Genomic DNA, 24,660 nt, shown 5'->3' on the forward strand with positions numbered 1-24,660 from the left:
TTTTGGGAATGGGGCTTATTTTTTATCATCAGACTTTGACTCGCGACAAGAGGGTGAAGGACATAAAATGGAGAAGGATGGACAAAGGTAAAGATAGAAAAACAATGGCAAATGGAGAAAGAAGGGATGAAAAAGAATCTGAGGTGGAACTAAGTTTTGGTAACCTTGGCATTCACAAGCACAGATGGTTGGTTCATAGTAAAAACTCTAACCTTCTATGCCTTTTTTCAAACTAATGAAGCCCATGACCTGTCCTTTCAATATGAATTTGTAGTTATCCTCTGTTGGAAGCACGCAAGCAACTTGATTTCGGATCTGCAATTTTTACAGCTGCATGGAAGCACCAACACATGAGTAAAATATCCAGCTGTAATATTCTTATTTCATGCTGTAGCTCTGCCTCTTAAATAAGATTTGATCAGCATTTCACAGCAGATTAAGCTTCTCTCCCAGACAATTAGCCACAAGTACACTGGTTACAGAGCTGCTGGTATGGTGTCACCCATTTCTTGAAAGGGTTGAAACATTAGTTATTTACATGACTGCATTACGTTGGTTCTGAGCTTCAAACAACATTTTTCAGTGATCTTTCATCTGATCGATAGCCTGAGGACATCTGTCCAAAATCTTGTATTAGCCAGTCAATGGTAGCTCACCACACTAAAGAATGTCTACCCTTTTTTGTTCCCTGTATTTACTTGTGTGAACACTAGCATGCACATCCCTCAAAATTCTTGCATAGGGAGGAAGTAAAGAGTTAACAAGTTCTAAAATCATGAACTACGTCTGCTAGGATATTTACACATCGCCTTTACCAATCGTGGATCTGTAGTTTTTTGTAGGCTGTCTGTAGTGGATGTGTAGTTTTGATCCATGCAGTGGCATGAGGGAGATAATATTGATTGGGTTCTTTAACTAGTGAATTTCAGAACCTTCATAGTCGAGCAACCTTACAATCCTTTACTGTATTGATTATAAGTAAGTTTACAGTTTTGTAATGATAAGCCCTTATTTTTTTTATTGTTACGGAAGTCGTGTGATTTTAGTTTATATGAATGCAGCTAAAGATAACACATAAGCATGTAATTCTGCTAAGACATTTCCAATGACTGAGCTTAATTTCACCCTTTTATAAAGAGGCATGCATTAAAAGTATGCATGGACTATAAGACATATTTCATGAAGTTCTGTTGAGCTGTTGTTGCGTTAGGCTTGAACAGCCGAGTTATTTCACTGGGATAACTGGAAAAGGGACAACACCAAATAACATTTCTGATTAATATTTGTAACCGCCGATCCCCCCCTCCTTGTGATAAGCCCCCGGCTCCAGAATCTATCCAAAAGATTTTCATAGCAACTCCCTCTCTTTTCAGTAGGCATTGTGCAACTCCTTGTCGGGTCTGTCCCCCCAGGAAGTGACGTTGGGGCCCTTACATAAGAGCCATCTCCATGCACTGTCATTTCATTTCTCTCTGCAACATCTAATGCTGATCCATAGTTCACTCCCTCATCGGTCAGGTTCTGACAGAACATTTTCCAAATTGTTTTACAGTGTGCAAGAGACATGCCCCTTCCCCAAACCACAGTGTTTAAACCTTGTAAAGAATGCCACAATCAAATGTCGGTGATCGGCACCCATGAGGTCTATCTCTGTTGTTTTGGCTTCAAACATGACTCAGTGCTGTGCGACAAGTGTGCAAAGACGAATAAAAAGACCATTTACAGTGCAAAGCCAAACTATATATTGCAGAACATAAACACAAGAAAGATGCTCAGTCTTGTTTCCGAGGCTTATCTCAGAACCTAATCACTACTGAAGTCCAGATAATCGGGTAGGTCGAAGAATTAAAAAAAAAACACATGAAATCGAAGTACAGCTCCCCTTCGTCCCACCACTCCCATTGTGTGGAGTCATGCAACGCAACATGTACCTCCAGGCCGGGAAGTCTGTCTCCATCCTCAGAACCTAATCAAACTCTTGTTCCTATGTGTCCTGATCCAAGATTGTGGGAGGGACACAGATTCCACAACAGTTGTGCTGACTCTATACAATCCACTCTGACGTACTAATATGACACTTGATGTGGAATGTAAAGGGGTTAAACTCCCCTAACAAGCAGGCACAGTTCTTTAAATATCTAGGGGACCATTGCTTTGATATTGTTGCTTTACAAGAAACACACCTTAAACGGGGGAAGACCATCAACTTCACCTCAAACTATACCCCCTCATATATAAATATTCCACTACTACAAAACACAATGGGTAGCTTTACTCTTTCACCATTCGTCACATTTTCAACCTGAGGGCAGTAAGACTGACAAAGAGGGGAGATTTTTGTTGCTGGGCAAGGGTCGTCTCAGAGGCAGGATCAGTACATTTGCCACATTATATGCCCCTAACTCTGGTCAACTCCAATTTCTTCAGACATTCCTCGCTACATTGGGGGATTTTGCTGAAGGCGAAATACTCCTCTTTGGTGATTAAAATATGATATGGGTCCCTACCTTGGATACTACTCACCCCCGCAGAGCACAGGGATTTGTACGAAGACAATTAAATCTACCCTTTCTCAGTTAGGTCTGATTGACGCATGGAGATCCTTCCAACCCACCATAAAGGACTACACCTTCTTTTCTCATTCCCACAGGTCCTACTCTAGAATTTAACATATTTTCCTAAGCCTGCCTTTACGCTGAGCTGCTGCGACTATTCGCCCTGTTGTCGTCTCTGACTATGTGCCGCTGGAGGTTATATTTGACTGGCCCACGCTTGGTCCTAGATTTTGCAGTTGGTATTTCCATAACGTTCTTACTGGAGACCGTCCTCTACGAGATGAACTTACGAATGCCATCAGGGAATACTTTCAACTCAGCCCCCTAAATGACACTTAACACTCTATGACCTGGGGCACTTTCAAGGCAGTTATACGTGGCAGATGTATCTCCTTAGTGGCTACTCTAGATCAGCAAAGGGCCAAAGAGTGGCAAACTTTATAAGAAGAGTTAGCAGAGGCTGAAAAGGCTCACAAGGCCTTACCATCATTTACCCTACAAAGGAAAATTACATCCCTGAAAGGCAAAATGCGAGCTATTTATGCTAACAGAACAGAGACTACACTCTTACGACTAATGAGAACTACCTACAAAAAAGGGCACAAAATAGGTCCCCCATTAGTGAGACAATTGAAGATGAAATAAACAAGGGAATACTTTGGCCAGTTGAAGGACGAAGCGGAGGTGGTGCATCACTCAAATGTGGAAAAGGTCAGGTTATTTAGAGATTTTTATAAACGCCTATAGGCTTGTGAATCCCAGAACCCGCAAGAACGACTTACTTGCCTCGAACCGGCAGACTTGCCAGTAATTTCACTAGAAACTAATGAGTATCTAATATCCCCCATTACACGAGAGGAATTGAAGGCAGCTGTTGGTTCTCTTAAACTGCACAAATCGCCTGGGTCTGATGACCCATTTCTACAAAATGTTTAGCTTTGACCTGACTCATTATCTGACTGATCTTTACATTATGATTATTGAGATGTAGACACTAACAGCCTCAATGGGGGAGGCCCTACACAGTCATCCCCAAACCTGGGAAAAACCCTAAAGCATGCTCTTCCTACAGACCTATTGCCTTGTAAAATCCGGATGCGAAAATATATACTAAAATATTAGCCAACAGACTGGAAGATGTTTTGCTCAAATGAATTCACCCCAACCAGTCCGGATTTATTAAAGGCTGCCAAACCCATGATAACTTGAGATGGGTTGTCCATCTTATAGAAACGGTGTCGAAGACAAACATCCCGGCACTCCTGCTGACGCTTAACACCAAGAAGGCCTTCAGTCATGTGGAGTGGACATTTTTAGAAGCTACACACCGCTATTTTGGCTTTACTTTTTGCCTTGTAGCCATGACAACGAGCAATTACTCAGGTCCTCAGACAAGGGTTATACTTAATGGCACAGTTTCCGATTTCTTTTGCACTGACCAGAAGGACTAGACAAGGGTGTCCCCTCTCCCTCCTTCTATTTCCTCATAGTATTGAGCCCCTGGCAGGCAAACTGCATGCCAATATCCAGGAGATCCACGTTGGCTCCAAATTACACAAAGTTTCGCTGTTTGTGGGCGATGTGTTGCTCACCATCTCTCCTCCCCTAACCTCACTCCGACCTCTTCAGGTGGAACTTCACAGATCCGAATCATTTTTGGGCTTTAAGGTCTATCTCCAAAATAGTATATGCTTAACGTAAGGATCAACCCACCCGAAATGGAGCGGATAGCTGCTATTACACTGTTACCTTGGGCTAAGTAAGAAATTACATTTAGGCATGCAGCTGACACCCATTGTCTCAGTTCTTTACAAAACAAATTATCCTCCTCTACTTTGTCGCCTTCGGGCAGGTCTCAAGCGATGAACACCACTCTACCTTACCTGGATAGGATGGGTAAACGCGATTAAGATGACAGTGCTCCCTCGTATACTTTATCTGTTTCAGGGCCTCCCAGTCGGGGTCCACAGAGACTTCTTCACTGAGGTCAGCTCGATCATCACCAAATTTATATTGCAGGGATGCAGGGCTCGACTCTCTTTTAGGGTTCTGACCTTTCCGAAAGAAGGGGGAGGACTGGCTTTGCTGGACTTTCTTACATATAATAGGGCTGCGCAGCTTTGTATTTTTTCTGAATGGTCCCTTGTGTCCTCAGATAAACTTTGGCTTCATATGGACTGCGCAGCAGTCGAGCGCACATTGTTGTGCTATTGCCTGGAAACCTAAAATAGACCACCCACAGCCACCCCTCTCAAAGTGTGGGACACAGTAACTAAAGCATCTGGCCTGACATTTTTTCACTCAACACACACTCCTGTACACTATACTGCAGCCTTCCCCCCCCACTCAAGCGCAAATTCCAGGGCCCTTTGATAAATGGCGCGAGGGAGGGTGTTTGACGTTAGCTGACATGTTCCATGGTGAACACATCCTGACATTTGAAAATTGCTTCTGTGACTTTAACCTAACCTCTTCAGAAATATTTCACTACACACAGTTGAAACGCTGGCTTCTACAGCTTAGCTGGAACTAAAGAGCTGCTTCCCGTTGAGCAGTTTGTTCGCCAGGAAGTCTTTGCATGGGGCTGCATCTCTACTCTCTATACATTGTTGATGTCTCACCACTCCACCCCTCCCCTGCCCACCCACGAAATGTAATGTTTTGGGAACAAGTGTTGACCTCCACTATCCGTGATAAGCAATGGCGCACGCTCTACTGCAACATTTCTAAATTAATTCGCTCCATGGGCTTGAGAGAGATGCACTAGAAGCTCCTTTATGATTGGTATCTATAGCCAGTAAAACTTGCAAAGATCGTCCCATACACTTTCAATGCTTGCTGGAGGGGGTGTGGGCTACAAGGAGATTTTGGACATATTTGATGTGATTGCCCAACTACTCGTCCATACTTTAAAGAAATACTATCACAAATAAAAGAAATCATGGGCTACCCAATTCCTACCAGCCCGTAGTGTGTCCTGTTGGGTATCTGTGATATTTCCTTGAAACATCAGACAATGGGAGATAGTTCTAGACTTTGATTGTGCCTAGGAGCTGCCAGAATGGCCCTAGCGACAGCTTGGAAGAAACCCGAAGCCTCATCTATGTCATAATGGCACTAGCGACTCTGGAAGGCTCTTGCTATAGAGCGCATGGCAGACATTTTTGACAATATTAGGACAAGCTTCTTTGATTCTATTTGGGGATCGCTGGCGTGTTTCTCTCGAGAGGCCTGCCTCTGTTCTCTTGCCACCCCGCGTTCGAGCACTTCACCTCTTCCAGGTGTAAGATGGGTTGCCCACCCCCGGAACGAGGTCCCCTCCCCTCCCTTGGACCTGTTACATTTGTCCGCTCCATGCTATACTTGTCTAGTAGTTTTGGAAGATACATTTATATATTGTGTTTTTTCCTTTCTAGGATGATTACTATATTACAATGTAGTGCATTGGTAGCAATACTAATTCAGCGATTAAATATGAAACACCTCCTAATGCTATGTAATAAGCAGTTAAGGTAAAATGTTTACTACTCTGTACTATTCTATAGCAAGTACCTATTGATGGCTTACTGTAACACAGTGTAATGTTTCACGTACCACTTAAAATCCAATAAAAACAGTTTTACAAAAAAATAAAGAAAGAAATATTGAAAATGAGTAGAAAAATAACTGTCATTTTTGACAATGTTTTCATCTGTAACTTTTTTGTCACAATAGCCGATTAACAAAAGCAATATACCATTACGCCCGCTAGACCATTCTGGTCATGGATATATGTAGGTTCTCCAAGAACCTAGAGCAAACAACTAAGCTCCACCGTACAATGTTTTTGATTTAGTACCGAGTGTACACCAATAGTCAGAGTGAAAAATTGATATCAAGGAAACGTTTGTATTTCTGAAATGAGCATAAGGTATAGTGTTTAGGAGCAGTGGTTGTTACTACATCTCTGAATATGTGGTTGCCAGTACTAGTGTATGATTTGGAGGGTATTTTTCAAAAGGTCATGTTTCTTATACATTGATTACGTTTGAAAGGCACAAATGCAGCAAAACCTAATTGATAATAACAAATGTTCTAATATTCTATACTAATAGCAAATGTTCTACTCTTCTATGCTCCCACAATTCTCCCAATTAAAAAAAATGATCGCTCACTTTTGTGGGTAGGCCTAGTGCTCGCAACCAGAAATAGCCCAAAAACGTAACATGGTTGCATCACATTTTTCCACTGAATACGTTCCTCTTTTTCCAATGTGGATAGCTCTGGATTTTTTACCCTAGTTCAGCCAGCACCTAGGTAAATCTAGCCTACCTGTACATTTTTTAAAACTAGACATCTAAAGGTACCCAGGGCAGGCTGACTTGTGTGGCTCTCATCACGTTTTGTTTACCCAGAATCCTCCGAAAACCCCTAACATTAACTAAAAAATAATTTTCCTCACATTTCTTTGATGAAAAGTTCTGGAATCTGTGGGGAGCAACACATTTTCTTCCACTTGGCATTTCCCCAAGTTTCTCGATTTAAAAAAAAGAAAATGGTACCTCACTTGTGTTGGTAGACATAGTGCCCGCAACAGGAAACGGCCTAAAACGCAACATGGATGCATCACATTTTGTCACCAAAAACTGACCCTCTTTCCAGAGTGGGTAGCTCTAGATGTTAGACCCTAGATCAGTCGGCACCTGTGGAAAACTAGCCAACCTGTACATTTTTTTAAACTAGGCACGTAGGGGAATCCATGATGGCACAGTTGCGGCAATGCTGGACGGTAGAAATTTTGTGGATTCCTGTAGATTCTGTAAGTTTCCATAAGCAAAATGCATGACTTCAGGGAAAGTTGGAGGTTTACAGGGCATTGTGGGTAAGAAAACATCATGAGTGTCACACAAGACACACCACCCTGGAATCCCCTGGGTGTCTACCTTTTAAAACTGTCTGTGGTTGGTAGGTTTCCATGGGTAGCAGCCGAGCATGGCCCCAAATCCCATAGTTGCCCCTATTTTTGATCTCTCGACGTAGTGCCTTTTGTGTCAAGGTCTCTTGGCCCACCCATACAAGCGAGGTATCATTTTTTTGGGAAGATTGGGGGGGGAGGGGGAGGTCCTGTGTGGTAAGAAATGTGTGGCTCCAACAGATTCCAAATGTTTTCCTCACAGAAATGTGTAAGAAAATGGTGTGGGGTGCATGTGAAGCACCCCACTCTGGACTCCCCCAGATGTCTAGTTTTCAAAAGTGTTTGGTTCTGGTAGGTTTTTAAAGGTTGCAGTCTACCCACGCATAAAAAGTGTAGCTGTTCATTATTGCAAGTGGGATGATATTGGGAGTTAGCCAAGTCCTCCTGGCCTACAAGTAAAATCAACACCCTAAAGAGTCAAATGTCCTCTTGCTCACCATTGGGATGAGATGCGTTCGTCCACGGGGGGCAGAAATACTGTTGCCCCCTTCAGTTGGTATGGTGGAATAATCACGCCCATGGTGGTGGGCAGCCCCACCCCTCAATTCTTTTGTTTTCTTCACTGGCATCTAGTGGGCTGTCTGCCGCCCAAGGGTGTATATTGGGGGTAATTACCCCAGTCAGGCCTCCAGCGAGCAGAAAGACTGTGTCACCATTTATTTGAGGTGAGGGCAGCCCCCACCCCTCTTTTAAAAAAATAAATATATATATTCCATAGTGTTGAGTACGCTTTCTGCCCCCTGGGGGTGTAGATCAAGGGTAATTAGCCCCTTCTGCCTGAGAGGAGGGGCACAAAGACTGTGCCTATTTTTTGGAGGGATAGGGCCACTGCCATGCCCCTTCTGGGCAGCCCCCACCCCTAGACCTTTCTTTAAGAAAAAATAATCCCTGATGCCTACTGGGCTCTCTGCTCCCCGAAGCCGGAGCAGATCAATTACCATTCCCTTATATTCCCCAGGGGGGCAGAAACACTTTGTCTCCATTTATTTGGGAGTGGGGGCATGGCCATTCCAATGGTGGGCAGCCCCATCGCTCTTTTATAAAAATATTATTAATTCTGTGGTGTCTAGAGGGCTTTCTGACCCCCCTCCCACCCCTGTCAGGAGGCGGATCGGGGATAATAACTCCCATCTGTCCACAGGGGACAGAAAGACTGTACTAATTTTTTGTGGGGTGGGGGCACTGCCATGCCCATTCTGGGCAGCCCCTAGACTTTTCTGAAAAAAAAAGAATCCCTACTGCCTAGTGGCCTTTGTGCCCCCCCCGCCCAATCCTTTCCTGGGGACAGATTGGGGACTAGTGCCTTGTCTGTCCCCAGGGGAGGGGGTCAGAAAGACTTTAATTCCCATTTGTTTAGGGTGCGGGCATGGCCATGAGCATTGTGGGCAGCCATCACCACCATAAAAAAAAAATACAAAAATAAAAAAAAATCCCCGGTTGTCTAGTGGACTTGGACAATAATCCTTGACCCACTACGAGAGCACGTTTAGTGCTCCACTCTAGGTTACAGAACATGTTCTAACCCTTACATTGCCAAGGGCCGGCCTAGGCCTTCTACTGTAGATTAGCCATATCAAAAGTCAGTATACCATTTTCATATGCAGTTGTGCATTCAAGACAATATCTCAATGCATTTCGGGTTAGAAGCCCATTCATCAGTGTGCTCACATAAATCATTTAAGAAGCTGATCCTTAAATAGGGATTAACAAAACAAGCCGAAATCACCATTATAATATCGCTCACACTGATGAATTTATGATGACGCTGAAAATATTTGGATGAATATTTAGGATAATCCCAAGTCCATCTGCTGTGCGGTGGCAAGCATTGAAGTTCAACCATGCTCGGCAAGTGGTTCTGTCAGTCAGCCTTGTGAGTCAGGTCTGTGTCTTGCAATCAACATGAGGAAGTGTGCCCCACCGCCCCCTAATCGCTCAGATAATTGATTTTCTGTCTGAATTTTACAGTGGAAGGAAGAGTGTTTCTGTTGTTTGAGATCAATTTAAAGTTAATGTCCAGCGACTCATATTCATTCCAAAACACTGACAGTAGTGAGAAAGATCAAAGATATCTTAGAAAGCATATCATACTGTATTGTATGGCTGCCCCTATGTTTTAATCAAATGAGGGCTATTGAGGAGCCACTAAACATGTGGTGACAGCAGATAAATAGAAGCTTGCACAATATCATTTCAGTCGTGGCAACTGAAGAATTCTTACAATGTGGATGAACAGAGAGAAGTGTTTCAAGGGTCAAAGCCTAGCATCTCCTAATACTCAGACGGTTCTCACAATAAATGCCTCCCTGATAAGAAAGCAATCTTAATGTGAACTGAGTCTGGATGAAATAGGAGACAATATTACACATCAGTCTGCTGGAACACATGGTTTTCGGACTTGTTCGCAAACCTTTTCTATCGAAAATGAGTCATGCTCAAGGTGTAATCCGGATGTCCAGTGCAACTATGTTTTATGTATACGAAGCATAAAGAATTAGATCGCTCCAGCTGTTGTTGGAAGCACAGTGGCTATCTGAAATGGGCACTAAAATACAACATAGATGTGTCAGCAAGTTTCAGGAGTTCAAAAATAACAGTGTGGATGTTGGCTGCTGACAGAGGTCATGACAACACAAGTGGGGAAAAGGTGTTAGGTAGTTCTAATATGTTGCCATTGGAGAAGCCTCAAAGAGTCATGTTTGTGACAACCCAAAAAGTCAGTTGTCCAAAATTCACAAGCAGCTGGCCTTACAAGAGTCTGTAAAGGGGACACGTTCTCAATGACTGGAGCAGAGAGTTTCTGTAGGTTTCTCCTCCTTTATTACCGGTCCTCAGAGTCTAATGCAAGATAATGAGGGAACCTTCCACAGCCTTAAGCAAAATAAGGAAGGAGTCTTACACAGTCAGCCTTGTTGTTCCAGCATGAGTGAACAAGACCAGTCCATGGAGTTATTTGACATGTTAGTCCAGATTCCTATTTAGTTCAATCCAGAGCCACTGTTGTCGCTAAGTGTTGAAAATGGCCCTATTTGCACATTTTGACTTCTTCCGCCAATTTTTTTCTGATCTGTTTTTGCCGGTTTTAGAATTCTGGTACTTTATTACTGCTGACCAGTGCTAAAGTGCAAGTGCTCTCTGTCTAAATTGATTGGTGATTGGTTTATCCATGATTGGCATATTTGATTTACTGGTAAGTCCCTAGTAAAGTGCACTATGTGCACCCAGGGCCTCTAAATCAAATGCTACTAGTGGGCCTGCAGCACTAACAGTGACTCCCAAACGAGTAGGCCTGTAAACCTGTCTCAGACCTGCCACTGCAGTGTCTGTGTTTGAAGTTTTGTACTGCTAATTCAATGTGCCAAGTATCCCCACTTACCAGGTACAAACTTTCTCTTTTACTACTTGTAGGTCACCCCTAAAGTAGGCCCAAGGCAGCCCCATGGGCAAGGTGCAGTGTATTTAAAAGCTAGGACATGTACTAGTGAGTTCTATCTGTCTTGATAGTGAAATACTGCTAAATTTGTTTTTCACTTCTGAAACGCCTATCTCTCCTGTAGGTTAATATGGGGATTGCCTTGAAATATCGTTTAGGTGCAGTTTTCCATTGGCTTCCCATTGAGAGCAATTAGAGATGTTGAGTTTGACGTCTCTGAACTCACTATTTAAAAGTACATCTTTTCATAAAGTTGGCTTTTAAGTTGTAAGTTTGAATATGGCACATTTAGAAAGTGTACATTTTCTTGCTTAACCATTCTGTACCTCTGCCTGGCTGCTGAATACACAGTTGAGTTGCTTGTGAATTCGCTTTAGATAGGAACCGAAAGGGAGCTGAGGTGTGTCCTGCATATCCTGATGAGTCTTCCTGGGCTGGAGTGGGAGAGAGGAGCTGACACTTGCACCTGAATTGGGCTGTGCCTGTCTTTACACAAAGCAGTCTCCAACCCCCTAGAGTGTGTTTAGGCCCAGGGAAGGGAGAGGCAGGGTCATATGCACTACAAATACTTTCCTTTGAAGTATGCCTACTCCAAAGGCAGAAATGAGTATAAGTATTGAACTACTGACCCCCCTACTTCAGAACACTTCTGGTCTGAGGACATTCTAAGAGGAAGAAGAATTGGATGCTGTAGGAGGAACTGCCACTCTGACTGTTGCTTTGCTATGCCGGCTTGCTGCTTCTGTTCTGGGAGTGAAAGGACTGGACTTTGCTTTCTACATCCTGCTTTCCAAGGTTCTCCAAGGGCTTGAACTGAGATCACCTCCTGTTGTGAAGTCTCAGGGACATCAAAGACTTCGACTGCCAGTGCCTGGGCTCTGTTGCTGTGAGTCCTGACTTGCTAAATGGTTCCAAATTCAGTCCCTGGGCCCTTAGAAGTGGAAGCTTACAACCTGGAGCCATTGCAGCAGAAGAATCGACGCAGTGCTTGATGCCCGGCTGCGAAATCGACGCATTGCCTGCTTCAGCGCGTATCTATTGTTGCTGTGCATCTGGATTTTCTGGATTTCCTTGGGTGCCATTTTTCTCCATTGACTGTGCAACCTCGAATCGATGCATCGTTGTCCAGCGGGAAATGAATCCATGCTTCGCCAGCTGGGTAGGAAAAGACATAGCATAGTCAGCTGGGTCGGAAAATAATCCACACATCGCCTATCTACTATGAAAATAATCGATGCAACACTTGCTTTTCTGACGCATCACCTCCTTTGTAGCCCGCATCATCTTTGTTTTTGATGCATCCAAGGTACATAAGGATACAACCACTGATTTCTCAGGATTAATACCCTTAAATTTTAAAAGTATATATTTCCTTGTGTATGTTGGATTGTTGTCGTTTTGGTCTTGTTTGATTTTGATATATACTGGCTATATTTCTAAACTGGAATGGGGTCCTTTTGTGGTGTTTTCACTGTGTTACTGTGTGTATGTACAAATACTTTTACACATTGCCTCTGACATAAGCCTGACTGCTTGTGCCAAGCTACCAAGGCGGGTAAGCAGGGGTTATCTGAGCTGTGTATCTACCTTACTCTGACTAGAGTGAGGGTCCCTACTTGGGCAGGATGTAAACTGACTGCCAACTAGAGACCCCATTTCTGACACCAAGGACAACAAGTAAATAATCAATCAAAATTCACTATGCATGCAGGTGATGGGTGGCTCATCAAGACTTATAACATAACCATCTAGATCTTTCAGAAGACTGTATAAGGAAATTTCTGTCAGCTAGAGCCCCATCTACAGTAAGAGCTTATGTTATGAAGTTGTAACATGGACACAGACCCAAAATTGGATCTTCCCTCGATGGTGCCCCATCAGCCTAATTATGGGGGTCACCAGGGTTGGCGGGAGTACCGCCAACAGGCTGGCGGTGCCCCGCAGGGCATTCTGACCGCGGCGGTTTGGCCGCGGTCAGATGCGGAAAACCGGCGGTCTCCCGCCGGTTTTCCGCTGCCCAAATGAATCCTCCATGGCGGCGCAGCTCGCTGCGCCGCCATGGAGGATTCTGACACCCCATACCGCCATCCTGTTCCTGGCGGTTCGCCCGCCAGGAACAGGATTGCGGTATAGGGTGTCGTGGGGCCCCTGGGGGCCCCTGCAGTGCCCATGCCAATGGCATGGACACTGCAGGGGCCCCCGTAAGAGGGCCCCACCGGCGTCCTCGTGGGAAGGGTGTTTTGCACTGGGCTGGCGGGCGGCCTTTTGGCGGTCGCCCGCCAGCCCAGTGCAAAACCCAAAATACCCTCAGCGGTCTTTCGACCGCAGAGCGGTATTTTGGAGGGGGGAACTCTGGCGGGCGGCCTCCGCCGCCCGCCAGAGTGAGAATCACCCCCTATATCTTTTAAATTGGCAATCGCAAGTCTTAAGTATTCTTTTGTAAATGTCTCAAAACAACTGACTAATACAATGTTACCAAAGGTAAATGAGCCATGATTGCCTTTTTCAAGAATAAGAGGAGTACATGAGAACCAGAATGTATTGGCCTTAACAACTTCTGGCAAAAGTATGGTGTTTTACATATTGTTTACAAAATATCTTCCCCATTCGATGTAGAAATAGAAAATATACATCCATTTTTATGAAGTATATTGAAGCCATGATAATAATGTCAGATGATACTTTTGTTATCTATATTTTGACATTCAAAACAAGAGAGGCATGTTCAGAGCATTTCCATCAACAATAAGGCTTGCCACATATTTGGCATTTAATACAGGCATTACAGATCTCATAAAAAAGCTGTAGGAAGTTGGCTCTGTATATACTATCTCAAAGTAAGAGATAGTGTGCAGAGAGTCCAAGGGTTCCCCTTGGAGGTAAGATAGTGGCAAAGTTAGATAATTCTAATGCTCTATTTTGTGGCAGTGTGGTCGAGCAGTAGGCTTATCAGAGGGTAGTGTTAAGCATTTGTTTTACACACACAGGCAATAAATGAGGAACACACACTCAAAGACTTAACTCCAGACCAATAGTTTTTATGTAGAAAAATATATTTTCTTAATTTATTTTTAGAACCACAAGTTCAAGATTTGAAGTAAATACCTAAAATGCAAGGTACCCCACACAGGTAAGTTAGGAACTTTGAATTAGAGCAATTACATATACAGTTTTTGTTATAATTGCAATAAGCTATTTTAAAAGTGGACACAATGCAAAAATCAACAGTTCCTGGGGGAGGTAAGTATTGGTTAGATTGTGAGGTAAGTAAGACACTTACAAGTCTCAGTTCCTGGGCATAGACAGCCCACTGTTGGGGGTTCAAGGCAACCCCAAAGTTACCACACCAGCAGCTCAGGGCCGGTCAGGTGCAGAGGTCAAGAGGTGCCCAAAACACATAGGTGCCTATGGAGGTGTGCTCCAGTTCCAGTCTGCCAGCAGGTAAGTAACCCCATCCTCGGGGGCAGACCAGGGGGGGGTTTGTAGAGCACTGGGGGGGACACGAGTAGGCACACAAAACACACCCTCAGTGGCACAGGGGCGGCCGGGTGCAGTGTGCAAAGCAGGCGTCTGGTTTTGTATTGGCTTCAATGGAGGGACCAGGGGGGTCACTCTAGCGGTGTAGGCAGGGCACAGGGGGGCTTCTCGGGCCAGCCACCACCTGCTAGTCAGCTAGGCAAAGGGTCGCTTGGGGGTCACTCCTGCACTGAGGTTCGGTTCCTTTTGGTCCTGAGGGCTGCAGGTGCAGTGCTTGGTCCAGGTTACAGGCAGTCGCGGTCAGGGGGAGCCTCTGGATTCTCTCTGCAGGCGTCTCTGTGGGAGTCCAGGGGGGTCGTCTCAGGCTACTCACGGGGTCGCAGTCACCGGGGAGTCCTCCATGAGGGGTTGGTTCTCTGGCTCTCGAGCCGGGGGCGTTGGGTGCAGAGTTTGAAGTCTCACGCTTCCGGCGGGAAGAGTGAGGTCTTTAAAGTTGTAGAAAAGTTGCAAGTTTGTTGCAGGTTGTTGAGCAGAGCCGCTGCTCACAGGAGTTTCTTGGTCCTGGGGCTCAGGGCAGTCCTCTGAAGCTTCAGGGGTCGCTGGTCTCTGTTGGATGCGTCGATTGTTGAAGGTTTTCGAGTCAGGAGGCAGGCCGGTAGTGCTGGGGCCAAAGCAGTTGTCGTCTTCTGTCGTCTCTGCAGGGCTTGTAGTTCAGCAGTCCTTGTTCTTGTTTCAGATTGCAGGAATCTGATTTCCTGAGTTCTGGGGTGCCCCTAAATACTCAATTTAGGGGTGTTTTAGGTCTGGGAGGGCAGTAGCCAATGGCTACTGTCCTGGAGGGTGGCTACACCCTCTTTGTGCCTCCTCCCTGAGGGGAGGGGGCACAACCCTAATCCTATTGGGGGAATCCTCCAAAACTAAGATGGAGGATTTCTAAAGGCCGGGGTCCCCTCAGGTCACCTTAGGGGCTGTCCTTACTGGTGGGGGCAGTGGCCGGAGGGGCGGGCATCTCCTCTAGCTGGGATGCCCTGTGGCGCTGTAGCAAAGGGGGTGAGCCTTTGAGGCTCACTACTAGGTGTTACAGTTCCTGCAGGGGGAGGTGAGAAGCACTTCCAACCAGTACAGGCTTTGTTCCTGGCCACAGAGTGACAAAGGTACTCTCCCCATGTGGCCAGCAACTCGTCTGGTGGTGACAGGCTGGCAGAAACTGGTCAGCCCCACACTAGAAGTCGGATTGGTATTCAGGGGGCATTTTACAATAAATTCCAAACTGGCATCAGTGTGCATTTATTGTGCTGAGAAGTTTGATACCAAACTTCACAGATTTCAATGTAGCCATTATGGAACTGTGGAGTTCGTGTTTGACTAACACCCAGACCATATACTCTTATGGCTACCCTGCACTTACAATGTCTAAGGTTTTGCTTAGGCACTGCAGGGGTATAGTGCCCATGCACAAATGCCCTCACCTGTGGTATAGTGCACCCTGCCTTAGGGCTGTAAGGCCTGCTAAAGGGGTGACTTACCTATGCCACAAGCAGTGTGAGGTTGGCATGGCACTCTGAGGGGAGTGCCATGTCGACTTGTCATTTTCTCCCCTCCAGTACACACAAGCTGTGAGGCAGAGTGCATGTGCCGAGTGAGGGGTCCCCAGGGTGGCATAAGACATGCTGCAGCCCTTAGAGACCTTCCCTGGCATCAGGGCCCTTGGTGCCCGGGGTACCAGTTACAAGGGACTTATCTGAGTGCCAGGGCTGTGCCAGTTGTGGAAGCAAAGGTAGAGTTTAGGGAAAGAACACTGGTGCTGGGACCTGGTTAGCAGGGTCCCAGCACACTTTCAATCATAACTTAGCATCAGCAAAGGCAAAAAGTCAGGGGGTAACCATGCCAAGGAGGCATTTCCTTACAAAAGCCCATTTGAACTGGTTCAGAGAGCATCTGTCCAGCGTCACTATTTGGAAAGCAGCTTATCGGATGACCCACACTTTAGTGAGAACAATAGATAAGATTAGGGCTTTACTCTTAATGAACCATATGTGTGTTTCTTCAAAGATAGTCCCTCTGAGAACAAATAGTTTCATCTAATCAACAGGATGTAGCTTAAAGAACTCTTCATTTGCTTGACATTAAGTGATGACTGAAGAAATACCTGCAGAGGCTAAAGCCTTATGTCGACCTGATTAGCTGTCCATATTTTATGGCCTGTCTCATAGGGATACGCTTTTCTGAAAGTTTTGATAGGTGGATTGCCTCATGTATAGTGAGGACCTATTGTAGAAAGCTTGCCTGGTGTGTGGTGGGTACCTAAGGTACTTACACCTTATACCAGGTCCAGGTACCTCCCCCGAAGCCATCTAGCACCTATTTCCAAAGGGAGATGGTGTTACCCTCGTCTCCCAAAGGAAATCCTATGTTCTGCCTTCCTGGGCTTGAGCTGCTCAATCAGCAGGGGGTGCAGAAACCTGTCTGAGGAGTAGCAGCAACTTAGGCTGCCTGGAAAACCCCATAAAGCTTGTGGGACCAATGCTGGGGGGTCCTCTAAGGAGCCCCCCCCGAGTGCATGGAATCATACTTCCAATACTGGCAACAGTACTGGAGTGTGATTCCGACATGTTTGATATCAAACATGCCTCGGTTTGGAGTTACCTTTATGTAGCTGGACATAGGTAGTGACCTATGTCCAGTACACGGGTAAGATGGCATCCCCGCACTCAAGAAGTCCATAAAATGGAGCCTGAGTTTGTGGGGCCACCTCTGCTCATGCAGGGGTGCCCTCACACACAGGCACTTGGCCTACCATAGGGGTGAATTACAGTGACCTGGTGCAGTGACCTGTAGTGAAAAGGTTGCATACACCCTTTCCCAAAGGCTGCAATGGCAGGCCTGCAGATACTTTGCATGGGCTCCCCATGGGTGGCATAATTCATGCTGCAGCCCATGGGGGACCCCTGGTGCCCCAATGCCCTGGGTACCATATACTAGGGACTTATATGGGGGCACCAGTATGCCAATTGTGGGGGGTGTGTGTGGTCCCAGCAACCAAATTTAAAATGCACGAGCATACTCACTGGGGTCCTGGTTGGCAGGATCCCAGTGTACACAGTCAAAACATACTGACAACAGGCAAAAAGTGGGGGTAACCATGCCAGAAAGACTATACTTTCCTACACCTATAATATAACATGTAGACCGATCACAGATGTTAAAACACCTTCGACTAGGGTCATGGCAGCTACAGCCACTCTTTTCACTGAAGTGCCCCTCAAAGTGATATTCAGACCTGCAATATGTCGAACAACATACATTTTCATCAAGCGCCACTTCTCTGATATTCAGTACAGAGAATAGACAGGGGACAGGCAGTGCTTGAGAACCTATTCACTTAAGGTGAACCTCATATAAACCTGTAGTTTAATTCCTGATTCTGCTTTGTTAATCTTACATCAAGAGTTTGACTTTATGAAAAATCCAATGCTCCATAAGAAAGGAGTTATTTATGACTGTAGTTCCCCAGACTTGATATCTTTCATAAATTCACTTGTGACCCAACCTGCTGTCCTTTCATTTTATTGTACACTGCTGACAACTTCAAACTTCAACAGTCTGGAGCCTCTGTGAAGGGGAGAGCACTGGGCCTCTTCATCTCATTGGCTTATTTCAATGTTATTTATTGGCTTTCTATACACTGACCACTAAGAGCTCCTAGCCTGATGGCAAAGAACAGCTCAAGCATGTGAATCTACGAAAAATGTCCATGCTGCACAACCATAGCTTCAGGTAATAAACCTTATCTAATATAGACTTCTAGCTTCAGATTCCCTACCTTAGAATTCCCCGGCGTCAGCTTGGAATCTGGAACTTTTCTTGAGCGATACCCTTGCGCGTGCCATCGGGTGGCGTCGTTCGGATCCACATGGCGTTGTCGGCATCGTCGGAGCCATTTGTGACGTCACTGGCACCTGTAGAGGCACCACCCAGGTGCGTGTATGTCAGTTCTTTTTCTTCCGCGCCGGTTAGCGCAGATCCGTAATTGAGCTAACCTCTGTCTTTTTTTACATGTCTTTTTTGACCTTTTTGTTGAGGATTTGTTGCTAGTCTATAAAGACTGTCATCTAGGAGAACAGGTTTGTCTCTGGTGTCTGGAATGAGACGATGACTCAAGGTTGTGTTCCGACTGCCGGGCCATGGCTCCAAAAGCTATGAGGAAGCGGTCCCTGAAACTCCTGGCAGTCGGTGTCAGTCGGCACAACTCCTCGGAGGTCACGGTTCTGTTCAAGGAGAAGGTTGTGGGACCGCTTCAGGAGCCCCAAGTCCTCCTCATCTCACTCGAGATCCTCAGGGAAAAGGCACAAGAAGAAGAAGTCCAAGCGGACTTCAACTTCACCTCGCCCATCAGCTGACGAGGGAAGTCTGGAACGTCGACGTTCCAGGCACGGTTCTGCAGAGCCGATGCCAGGGCCAACTTAAAGCCTCCCCTCACTTTCCCGGAGCTAGAGCGACCCCTGCTCAACTCAAGGAGTTTTATGAGGCTATGTGTCTCGTATTTGAGTGGGCTGCCCCTGCTGGTTCTCCATTGGGCCCCGCGGGGCCAGCAGAGGCCCCATCAGGTTCCACGCCGGTGCTTCAGCGCCCATGGGGGATGTCTCTTGGATGCAATATCGGATCCGAAATGATGCTGAGTCCACATAGTCGGCCTCCTCCGGTGTCGTTCCCGACATTGATGCCCCACAGGTGGTGCAAGCTCCATCCTCATACCTGATGAGCGGGAACATTGTTGTACGATGCTGATTCCGACGGCTCCACCAGGGGCCAGGTCATTGCCTGAGTCTTATTATGATCAACCAGGCATTGGTGAGGAATGGTAGGGGCCTAAGGACCCATGTGAGTATTGATTGGAGCAAATGGACTGGTATAAGGAGTTAGGAGAAGCCAGTGGACTGGGCACACCTCCAGATGCTGGCATGCTCTCACCTCCTACCGTGGCTACTGAGGAGCAAGTGTCTTATGCTGTGGTGGTGCGTAGTGCTGCCTACGATGCTAGTCAGGACTAACCTCCGACCGATGTTACCCTTTAACGAAGTCCTCACTGATGTCCTCCCAGGGACATTGTCCAGATCCAGCACAGGGGCTCCTGTAAATAGGACATTTGGCCGCCGCTATCGCCCAGCACCAAATGATCCTAGCTTCCTCTCCCAACATCCCACCCTGGAGAGCTTGGAGGTCCAAGCCTCCACTTCCCGTGGAACCTTCCATTCCGCTTCCCTAGATAGGGTTTCCATGAGGCTGGATCAGCTTGCAAAGAAAATGTTTTCTTTCTTCAGCCTGGCATTGAGGTCTGTAAACACCTCATGCCTACTGGGCTGTTTTTTCCATACTTTATGGGATACAGTGGCGCAGGTGCTGCCTCAGGTCCCAGAGGGCATGCGGGACACACTCTCACAAGCAGTCAAAGATGGGAGAGATGAAGCCAAGTTTACAATTAGGTGTGGTTTGGACACGACTGACTCACTAGGTAGAGCGATTTTATCGGCGGTGGCCCTTCGTTGCCACGCCTGGCTTTGTACATCTGGCTTTTCAGGGGATGTCCGGGCAAACCTTATGGACATCCCCTTCGATGGGTTCCGCCTTTTTGGTGAGAAGGCAGACTCGGGGCTGGAGCATTTCAGGATTCTCAGACTACAGCTAGTCCATTGAGCCTCTTGTCGGCCCCTCGCCAACAGTCTGCTTTTTGCCCCTTTTGAGGCTTCGGAATGGGCGGGGTACCACGCCACCCACACACCAGCCAGCCTTAGCCGTCAGATCAGCATCCTGTGGGGGACGAGGTTGTGGTACCTTGAGACCCAGAGGGTCTGGCCAGATGTCGTCTACCACCCAGCCCCCTCTCCTTCACAGTGCCCAAGTCCTCCTAGTGTGATTCTGCAAGACCATACGCGTCCAGTTGGAGGGAGGACTCAATTTCATCTCCCTCACTGGCATTGGATAAATGGGTCTTGCAGATCATACAGCTCTTCCCTCCCCTTCCAGTCTTTACCTCCCTCTATACCTCCACTAAAAGAATGGCTTATGAAGGATCACTTAGTCTTCCTCCATGAGGAAGTTATGGCTCTCTTGACCCCGATGTCAGAAGTAGGCAGTGGTTGTTATTCCCGCTACTTTCTGATTCCCAAAAAGAACAAGGGTCTTCGCCCTATCCTGGATTTGCGGGACATCAGTCTCTTCCTCAAAAAGGAGAAATTCAAGATGCTCTCTCTGACTCAGGTCTTAACTGCTCTAGACCAAGGAGACTGGATGGTAACGTTGGACTTACAGGATGCATATTTTCACATCCCAATCCTGCCTGCCCACAGGCGCTACTTGCAGTTCAGGGTAGGCCACGAGTATTTTCAGTTTACTGTGCTCCCCTTCAGCCTCCCCAGTGCCCCTCAGATGTTCACCAAAGGGATAGTAGCTAATCTGCTCAGGTTAGGGGTATCAGTCTTCACCTACCTCGACTGGCTGTTGAAGGCTCCCTTGCCTCAGACTGTTGTCATCCACCTTCAGACTATGGCAAACCCCCTGCATTCGCTGGGGTTCCGTATAAACGTGGGAAAATCACACCTGACTCCTTCTCAAAAGCTCCCTTTCATCAGAGCTGTTCTGGACGCATTGCAGTTTCGGGCTTATCCTTCCGAGCAACGAGCCCAGGATATTCAGGTTTTGATACCAATGTTTCGGCCTCTAGCCTGGATTGCAGTGAGATGGACTCTGAGGTTGTAGGGCCTCATGGCCTCCTGCACCCTGTTAGTCAAATATGCCAGATGGCACATGAAGGCTCTGCAGTGGGACCTGAAATTCCAATCGGCACAGCATCAGAGGAATCTCACTACAACGGTTCAGATCTCGGAGGGAACTGCAAAAGATCTGCAGTGGTGGTTAGTTAACTGTGATTGGGGAAGAGAGAGGAGTCTGCCTCTGACCCAATCAGATCTCACAATAGTGACGGATGTGTCACTTCTGGGGTGCGCAGGCCATCTGGGAGGGATGGAAATCAGAGGCCTCTGGTCTCCAGTGAAATCCAGACTCCATATTAACTTGCTGGAGTTCCTGGCGATCCGACTGGCACTGAAAGCATTTCTTCCTGTTGTAAAAGGGAAGATGATGCAGGTGTTTACGGGCAACACCACCACAATCTGGTATTGCAACAAGCAGGGCGGTGTGGGGTTGTGGACCCTTTGTCAAGAAGCCTTGCACCTCAGGACATGGCTGGAACAGCAGGGCATAACACTGGTGGTTCAACACCTGGCTGGTTCTCTGATCGCCAGGGCAAACATACTCAGCCATCGATGCCTAGTGGATAACAAGTGGTGTCTCCATCCGGAGGTGGCGCAAGGACTCTTTCAGCAGTGGGGAGAGCCCTGGTTAGATCTGTTCGCTTCCGCAGAGAACGTGCAACATCAGCAGTATTGCACGTTCGTGTTTCCAATGTGGCAATCGCTTGGTGAAGCTTTTCGTCGCAAGTGGAGTTCAGGCCTCCTGTACGCCTTTCCACCCATACCACTTCTGCCCAGAGTTCTCAAGAAGATCAAGAACGTCCGGGCCCAAGTAATCCTGGTGTCTCCAGACTGGGCACGGAGAGTCTTGATCCTCTGATCAGACTGCCTCTTCGGGAAGATCCTCTGTCACAGCAGCAGGGGAAGGTTCTCCACCCGAACCGGTCAACTCTGCACCTTCATGCGTGGAGCTTGAGCGGCAACAGTTGACGGTTTTCGACCTTCCTCCAGAAGTCTGTAAATTTATTCTGGCAGCCAGCCCTCCCTCCGCTAAGACGGTATATGCCTGCCATTGGAAACGCTTTGTATATTATTGTACAGAAAGATCTATTGAGCCTCTTTCTGCTTCCCTATCTGAGAGCCTTCTCTTTACCTTCTACCATTGCTTGCCCAACAGGGTTCTGCTTTGGGAACTCTCAAAGGCTATCTTTCCTCCTTATTGACATTCCTTTGGCTGCCTGATCAGCCTTCATTACTCAAGTCCCCAATTGTAAATTGATTCTTAAACGGCTTGTACATATGTATCCTCCTAGGCCCTTTGTCATGCCTCAGTGGGACTTGAATCTGGTCCTTACTTTTCTCATGTGTGCTCCTTTTGAGGCACTGCACAACTGTCCCCTCTAGCTGCTCACCATCAAAATAGCCTTTTTAGTGGTAATAACTCCTGCCAGCAGGGTGAGATGCAGGCTCTTTCATCCAAGCCACCATATCTCACCATGTTTCCAGACAAGGTGGTACGCAGAACTCGTGTCTCTTTCCTTCCCAAGGTGGTGACCCCATTTCACCTGAGTCAGAATATCACCCTGCCCACCTTCTTTGCTCCACCTTGTCCCTATAAAGAAGAGGAGCAACTCCACTGACTGGACCCAAAAAGAGCATTTTCATTCTACCCTGACCCCACAAAAGAGTTCTGGGTGGATGACCCACTCTTTGTGGGGTACGTGGGAGCACAGAAGGGTCGGGCAGTGAAGAAATGAACCATTACGTACTGGGTCGTTTCTGCATTAAGATCTGCTACGCACTTGCCAAGAAGTACCCTCCAGAGAGCTCATTCTACCAGGGCCAAGGTTGCTACCACTGCGTTAACACAGTGTTCCAGTCCTGGATATCTATCAGGCAGGAACGTAGGCTTCCTTGCATATGTTTGCAAGACATTACTGCCTGGACAATCAAGTCCGTAGAGATGGACACTTTGCCTGTTCAGTCCTGCAGGACATTTTAGTGTGAAGATCTGTCCACAGCCCACCACCAGGAGGTTATGGCTTGGGTATCTATTCTAAGGTAAGGAATCTGCAACTAGAAGTCTCTATCAGATGAACAAGTTACTTTCTTTCGGTAATGCATTATCTGGTAGAGACTCTTATCTAGCTGCAGATTCCTTACACCCACCCATGCCTCCCCGCTCTGCGGACACATCTAATATGGTCAGGTATTGTCCCTTTCAAGGCCCTAGTTTTTTTTCACAGACAAACTGTTGGTTCTTTCCATGGCTCTGCGCTTCTGGCGTGGAAGTTCGTGAAAGGTAAGTAACTTGTTCTTCATTGTGTATCTGTGACTACTCCATACGTAATATAGGTAAGCAACTCTGTTGCTTGTGCTTATTTTAAGCCATGCTTTATTTGATGATAGTTCAGTGTCAGAGGGATACAGATAACAGGACTTTCTCCACTGTCCTTTATCTAACAAGTAATACCAAATCCCTACACTACTTTATTGTTGGTTTCTCCAACCTACAAATGCACTGTTGCCTCCTTCGCAGGGTAGAGGTGTGGGAAGCGGGATGCTTGATAAGACACCTGTCCTCTTCTGCCTGACCATCTCCTTTCTTCTCTCCCAGGTGCTGCTGACGCTAGACGATGACCTGGACACGGTACAGAGAGATAAGATCTACGTCTTCTAGCCCTTTTTTTGCAAGATTTCAGAAAGGAGTGCTCTGTTTGCACAAACCTTGGAACAAATCACTAAATCCGTCCCACACTCTTGGCTATATTTCCGAGCTCAGCCTTTGGTTCCAACGTCTACAGTGTAGCCGTTCTTAGACCCTCTGCTGCCGCCCTACCTGGTGTGACTTTGGGGAGCCTTCTGGAAACACTGAGGCTCTTTCCAATGTGGGCGTAGTGGAGGGTTAATTTTTTTGCCCAGTCTCATTTCCAACTTGAAAATAAATAGTGCCAGTGTAGCACTCCAGAGAATTGAGAAAAAATGCATTTAACGAATGCAGTAAGGATGCTTGGAACTGTCTTCAAGGATTCAAATCCTTAACACGTACAGTGTATTTGTGAGTGTGTGTGTGTGTGTGTGTGTGTGTGTGTGTGTGTGTGTGTGGGCACCTTCAGATATCTGTGTCTCTGTGTGTGTCAATATCAGTCTTTGCACAAAATCCAGCTAATAAATTGCCAACATTCCCATAAACTGACCTTGATTTCATTGCTCGGGTTCTCTTTGGTCTTGAAATCTGACTCTTCCCTCATAGTAGGAGCAGTCTCTTTCAGTCTGTGGATATTTCACATTGCGCAGCCTTTGCTTCCTCTGCATTTTTACTTGACACATTGGAGTAGAAGGAGACCAGGGTCACCATCTGGATTTGTATGTGATGAAGCATTGGGGCTAGCTTAGTTTGGAAGCCTTCGCTCCAGTGACAAAATGGAGATAGAGTCCTGTGCCTTGCGCAGCTGAGGTAGGATGCTACCTAGGTGTCAATTACTTACATGA

General features: G+C 46.5%; 1 protein-coding gene across 3 annotated transcripts in view; it reads left to right on the forward strand.

Annotated features, from left to right (window-relative positions):
- The window catches only part of SIDT2 (SID1 transmembrane family member 2), a 278,793-nt gene extending 254,418 nt beyond the window's left edge, over positions 1 to 24,375 (forward strand). For all 3 annotated transcript variants that reach the window (XM_069224701.1, XM_069224702.1, XM_069224703.1), the window contains one exon: positions 23,786 to 24,375. In XM_069224701.1, coding sequence (XP_069080802.1) covers positions 23,786 to 23,848 — 63 coding nt within the window. In that variant the 3' untranslated portion in view covers positions 23,849 to 24,375. The remainder of the gene's footprint in view (positions 1 to 23,785) is intronic.
- Positions 24,376 to 24,660: the final 285 nt, after the last annotated feature.

Source organism: Pleurodeles waltl, chromosome 3_1, assembly GCF_031143425.1.
Source record: "Pleurodeles waltl isolate 20211129_DDA chromosome 3_1, aPleWal1.hap1.20221129, whole genome shotgun sequence".
Taxonomy (NCBI): domain Eukaryota; kingdom Metazoa; phylum Chordata; class Amphibia; order Caudata; family Salamandridae; genus Pleurodeles; species Pleurodeles waltl.